The sequence below is a fragment of the Syngnathus floridae genome, chromosome 6, assembly GCF_059516105.1.
Source record: "Syngnathus floridae isolate MCC-2025c chromosome 6, RoL_Sflo_1.0, whole genome shotgun sequence".
In the NCBI taxonomy this organism is placed as follows: domain Eukaryota; kingdom Metazoa; phylum Chordata; class Actinopteri; order Syngnathiformes; family Syngnathidae; genus Syngnathus; species Syngnathus floridae.
In genome coordinates, this window is record NC_142418.1 from 15,419,138 (window position 1) to 15,425,552 (window position 6,415).

Sequence of the window (6,415 nt, forward strand, 5' to 3'; positions counted from 1 at the left end):
GGGGGGGGGGGGAAAAAAACGACAATTCGTTTGTCGCAGGTCTAACCTCGTGACGGGCTGAAAATAATATCGTTGGGATATTTTTAAACACGGCCTATAAATAGCCAAGGATGAGGTAATGCACCTGCGGACTTGGATTTTTCTCGAGCAGAATTTAGATTCATTTGAAATAGATTTCCGGCCCCCTACCTCACTCCTGCGAAAAAAAAAAAAAAAAGGCTAACTTTGAAATAGATAAGGCCCTAATCTGCGGCGCATTTGATCAACACTTAATCCGCTGCGGAAATTCTATTAAAAGGCTGAGAGCTCATTAGCCAATAGATCTTAATCCCATTAGTGGCCGGGCGGCGGGGGACCTCGGCGGGGAGGCGGGGCAGCCCGTTGCCGAGAAGGTCACATGCCACACATTGCCATTTTTATAATGAGGGGAGGGGGCATCGTGCATGGCGAAGAAAAATATTAAAGCCAGCCGTGCAGACGCATTTAATCTCCGCTCAAGTCTGAGCCTGTTGGCTTTGACCCCCCCCCCCCTCAAGCTCACGTGGGCCTGGCCCTTTAGTTTAATTAAATGTCGGCGATGTCACTCGATGTTTATTTTTACCTTGCGGAGAAACGGCAGGACGCTGCTCTATTTTCATCCTCGTTGATGTTGGTTGAGGTGAATGATCAAAGTGAGTCAATTGATTTCGATTGGAAAATAAAATTGATACGGATATCTTTGTGGAAGTCATACAGTCAATCCCTGATTGGTTGTTTTTCTTCGGGCGCTTGTTTTTTTTTTCAATATCGAATTTGATGCTCAACTGCTGATAAAAAGGGTTTTTTTTGTTTTTAAATTGCAAACTCCACTTTTAAAAACCAAATGCTTGATTCTGGAAACTATTGGATTTGTGTTGCTTTGGCGAATGTCAGACCCACCTGTGTTGGTTTACCTGGTCCCTGGTGTTAGCCAATCAGCTCCCTCCAAACTTTTTTCCAGGTGCTCCTCGTCAGTTGGTTTGTATTTAGCTGTCATCTTTCTGTTGCGCGGGTTCTTTGTCCGCACTCAAGCCCAACCAAGATGTTTTAATGATGTCGGTCTTTTGTTCAGACAGCATTTCTGCTTGTTCTAAAACCTGCTTTTGTGTTTTTTGTTTCCTTCTAATGAAACGAATTGATCGCTGCGCTCATTTGTTTTCCCCCATGACAAAATAGTATACTCATAAAAATTCCATTGATTTCAGAATCTTAACCTTACTCCCCCCCGAAAAAAAATCAAGAAACTATTTTGTTCATATGATTTTGAATGGTTGACTTATTTTAAAACTTGTATGACAGTTAAGACTGTTCAAATGTAAAACAGTCTGACTTTTATTTTAGTTTTTTTTTTACACTTTTATTAAGATATTTGTGTGTGTTGAAAAACTTTCTTTCTGGGAAGAAAAATTAACAACCCTCCCCCCCAAAAATATTTCTTTTTATTCCCGTATTTCTTGTGTTTGTGGTCCAAATCCATTTATCTTGAGCTCATTTTTATTTTTATCTCCTCACATCTTTTTGATTCAGTAGCAGCTCCGTTTCATTTATAACGGACTTCACACATAAACTTTTGAGTTGTCTTTCTTTTCACTGTACTCATGTTTTTTATATTTTTGCTTTGCTTTCCCGGGCGGCCTCACGCAGCGTTGGATTCATTAGCTGCCATCTCCTATCGACGCGCTTCGTCCTTCTTTCACAACAATGCAGCTGCGCTTTAATCAATAAGATGAAATTCATTCAAAAGCCAGACATCAAATTATGAACGGAGGATGCCCGCCGGCCTCGAATACATCTTGTGTCTTGAACTCTTCCTCCTCAGATATCGACGAGTGTGCGGACGGCTTTGTGGAGTGCGATAGTAAATCCACTTGTGTCAACTTGCCCGGCTGGTACCACTGCGAGTGCCGCGACGGCTACCATGACAACGGCTTGTTTTCCGCCAACGGAGAGTCGTGCGTCGGTGAGTCGCAAAGACGATATCACACGTGCGACAAATGTGTCTCATCGTCATTCGAGGCCTGATATCGTTTCGAGAGAAAAAAAAATAGAAAATTATTTTCACTTCTTTAGACTGTTGCATATACAATACCTGCAAATGCTCCAAATGTTCTTTTTGAAATAATTCACCCGGAACGCTCCTTTTCCAAAATGTCTGTCTAAAGATGTGTCGGCTGTCAAGAGGCAGCCCGCTGTTGCTGAGGAACACGCAAGCGTTCCGATGTAACAACAGAGCTGGCGCCTCGCCGCCCGTTGACCCCATCCCGTCTCTGTCACTTTGAGTTCACGGGGTGGGCGAGGGGGAAGACGTCAGAAGAAAAAAAAAATACAAGCTTCCATTTGGCCACGCTCAAGCGCTAAATGAAAACTGTCGACAATTTTCAGCCTCACCGTACAGCATAGGTATCAAACCCGAGGCCCGGGGGGGCAGATATGGCCCGCCGTATCATTTTATGTTGCCCGCGAAGACAAATCTTGAGTTACTAAAATTTCAAATTGTCTTCACGTTGAAATAAAACAGAGCTATTGCTTACAATTTTTATTACCATTCGTCTTTTTTAAAATATTTGAACAGGTTTTACTAGTCTCTCAATTCAATCTAGTTTGTTTTGTAGCCTAAACTGTACATATAAGTCGTCGGAAACTATAACTACGACGTGGCCCGAGACGCAAATGAGCTAGCTGCCGTACAGCGTCAAAATTCAGATGGCGGTTGATGATCATTGTGTTTCCCTGCGGCGAGCAGATATCAACGAATGCAAGACGGGCCGTAACACGTGCGCCAACGACACGGTTTGCTTCAACCTGGACGGAGGCTACGACTGCCGCTGCCCGCACGGCCACAACTGCACCGGCGACTGCGTCCACGACAACAAGGTCAAGCACAGCGGGCAGATTTGGGTGCTGGACAACGACCGCTGCTCTGTCTGCTCCTGCCAGGTGACCCGAGTCTTCCGTTTACACTTAAGGGGGGGGGGGGAAACGATGACGCTGATGTTTCAAGTCTTTTCTTGTACGTCTGCCAAAGCGCTGAAGGAGAGACGCTCCTCTCTCTCTTTCTCTTTGTGTCCCCTGACGGGCCAATCAGCAGCAAATGCCAACTTGTAATGTCCTCTTTTTCGTCCTTCCCGCTGAAACAATCAGTGACATTTGAAACAATACGCACCGGCGCAAAAAAAGTACAACGTTTGCGAATCGTTCGGCAAGGTTGCAACTAATCGTCTCTTTGTGTGTGGGCAAGAGAGGACGGCCGTCTTTACGACGCACGGAATTGACAACGGTGATCTTTCTTCGTAAAATGCCACACATCATCTCGCTTTAATTTAGAGACCATCTTGTTTTCGCGAAAAAATGTATACCATGCCATGTGAGTCACTCATGCCATGGCTGGTGAGAGCGGAATGCGATTATGGCAGATTAGTGTCGGTAGCGAATGAGCAAGCAGCAAATGATTCATTTGATGACAAAAGAACGGGGCAAGAGCGGCTCCCTAATGGAATGCCTCGTATTAATTGATTGGAGAGATGGAATGGCCGCCCGTCAAAATTAGTCGAGCCCAGCGCTCGGCGTAAACAAGTAATTGTTTGCGTGGCGGCGGGAGGGCGGGCGCGGCCGGAGATCCAGAAGCCAGGTCGACGATCTAACCTTTTTTTTTCTTTGGGGACAGGCCGGCCAGGTGATGTGTCGCAGGATGGTGTGCGATTGCGACAACCCCAGCGCTGACCTCTTCTGTTGCCCCGAGTGCGACCCGCGCTTGAGCAGCCAGTGTCTGCACCAGAACGGAGCGCTGACCTACGGCAGCGGCGACACCTGGGTGGAGAACTGCCAACAGTGCCAGTGCCTGGTGAGCGCACCACACGATGCATTGCACAAAAGTTGCTCTGGTTTACTCGATTATTTTTTTTTTATTATCGTCATTTCATCATCATGTCAGCAGCTCACTGCTAGCGCAGATGTTTGCATTCAGGGATGTTTGTAGACCCCCCCAGGTGCACTCCAGGCAAAACAAAAATCACAACTAAATTAGCTAATCGGCCTGATAGCAGAGGGGCCCGTTGGGGGGGGGTTCCCGAATCCCGACATGTCACCGCAGTGTCTACTGAGGTTGCGAGTCGTGTCCTGGCCGTCTCTGCGGGCTCGCCGCCAGTCGAGGAGCTAGTCAAGGGGTCCCGTGAGAGGGATTCCCGACACGGTGTCATTGCTGATGCCTACATTTGTCACTGAAAACATCTCTCGCAGCACGCTTCACATGATTTTAGAGTTGTTTACAAGATAAAACAAAATCATATCGCAACACTTGACAGCACCGCGGTCGCCATAGAAACACCGGCGGAGGCGTAAGAGTTTCTAGTTTTGGCGAGGGGACCAGCCGGCCACGGGGGAAAAAAAGGAAGAGGAGGAATTGAAGATGTAGGAGGATTCCGAAAGACCTTTTCGCACGGTCGTTTGATTTAACGGGCCCGACACGATTGCAGACGATTCTGTGTGGGAGGGGCGAAGATTTGTGTTCATCTAGCTTGTGTGTTTGGTTGCCGTGGGTCCAAACTCAGATCGCCGCTTGACTCTTTTCACGGGTCAAGCGTCCGCTGTTTCCCTTTTTTTCTCGACGTTGTCGGCGTAGAACGTAGGCGGACTCGTGAGAGACTCCCGATAAGCGCGTGAGTGGCAAAGTCACGCTTTACGTGCTGCTGCGTCTCTCCTACTTTTGGTGTCTCACGCCGTCTGTTGAGTGACGCACAAATCGGCTTATTTTTATTCGATGGCTGACTGGACTTTTCATTAGGGACGCCGTATTTTAAAATGAGATCTTGAAAAAGTCAGATGCCTTCCTTTAAAGGCTGCATGGAAATTGTTTTCCGTCTCTTGTTTACAAACAATCTGAAAAGGTCAAGGCCAAGCGTGCTGCGCTCAGTGCGCGTGTTGACAGCGGCGGGAGGTAACACGCTAAAGCACACAGACCGCTAGCTCCAGTGGCGATGATGATGCGTGAAATGGACGGGGGGGGGGGGATGCCGCTCCGGCCTCAGCGGGGCGGCACAGCCTCCGCACATCTGCATAAGGACATGTCATCATGTAAAAGGTCCAAGACCGTGCTCGTCTTCACCAAGAAGCGAACTGCTGGCGACTGTCAATTTCTCGAAATGGCCAGATCATCAAAACGCATCCCGCCGTGTCTATCTGCCACCTGCAGCTGTGCCGGCTTGAATAGAGAGCTTGATGGTTCATGACATTGGGGAGACGCGTTCCGCAGCCTGGCACGAAGCCTCGGCTTTGAAGACACTCGTTCCCGGGAAATGTGCGACTCGACTCAACGGCGATTCGCGAAAGACACTTTCTACCAACGTTGTTGTTTACCGCGATGGCTCCGCACCGATTCATCGGCGACGTTAGCTTTTTAAAAACGGTCTGTGTTGCGTAGCAGGGGCAGGTGGACTGCTGGCCTTTGCCGTGCCCCCCCGTGGACTGCGAGTTCACGGCGGTGGCCGAAGGCGAGTGCTGCCCTCGCTGCGTGAGCGACCCCTGCCAGGCGGACACCATCCGCAACGACATCACCAAGACCTGCGCCGACGAGCACGGCGTCCCGCGCTTCAGCGGCTCCTCTTGGGTCAAGCACGGCACCGAGTGCACCCTGTGTCAATGCAAGGTAACGGACACACCCAAGATGACTTTTTTTTTTTTTTTTTTTTGCTGAGTCAGCAAGCTGGATTTGTGTGTGGCTGATCAGCGATTTGTTGTCTTTGTGTTAACAGAACGGACACATCTGTTGCTCAGTGGACCCCATGTGCCTTTAGTGGCTGGCAAAGGCACCTGTACAGCATTCTCCATGTAAAATACAAGAAAGTTAAAGGGGAAGAAAAAAAAAGGGAAAAAAATATCACAACCCCCCCCCCACTTGAATGTCTCCTCACTGATCTCGTCAGGCTTGTTTAGGGCGGAAATTTATTGTTATTGTTTCATTGTCAAAGCCAGCAGGATTGGTGCGTTCATTAAGAAAAAAAAAAAATCAAAATGAAAAAACTAACACTTGTCTTTCTACCAAACGTTTATGATAGCTAACATGATGATGATGATGATGATGAAGGCCTTCACTTTGTTTGAGCATCCACATGAACCTTGTAAAATATCAATATTAACTGGCATGATTGTGCTTGATGTCCAAAAGATTTTCTTTTTGCAAATTTCTGAAGTGCTAAAATGACGATGATGACGATGATTCCTTAGAGGCCCCTTAGCGATTTTTTTTTGCCACTTTGCCAGTTGTCTGTATTTTGTGCTGTTTTGTAGCTTTTATTGCACTTCTCTTTTAGTCATATGTTTGTTAGTTTTTCTTTTTTTTTTATTTCCCAGCTTGTTATTGTGTCATAGTGAAATAAAGTACATTTAACTTTCATGTTTTTTT

General features: G+C 47.2%; 1 protein-coding gene across 2 annotated transcripts in view; it reads left to right on the forward strand.

Moving 5' to 3' along the window:
* The window catches only part of nell2a (neural EGFL like 2a), a 46,807-nt gene extending 40,401 nt beyond the window's left edge, over positions 1 to 6,406 (forward strand). For both annotated transcript variants that reach the window (XM_088378959.1, XM_088378960.1), the window contains 5 exons: positions 1,838 to 1,978; positions 2,762 to 2,955; positions 3,683 to 3,859; positions 5,435 to 5,659; positions 5,766 to 6,406. In XM_088378959.1, the coding sequence (XP_088235085.1) occupies positions 1,838 to 1,978; positions 2,762 to 2,955; positions 3,683 to 3,859; positions 5,435 to 5,659; positions 5,766 to 5,807 (779 nt within the window). In that variant the 3' untranslated portion in view covers positions 5,808 to 6,406. The remainder of the gene's footprint in view (positions 1 to 1,837; positions 1,979 to 2,761; positions 2,956 to 3,682; positions 3,860 to 5,434; positions 5,660 to 5,765) is intronic.
* The last annotated feature ends 9 nt before the right edge of the window (positions 6,407 to 6,415 follow it).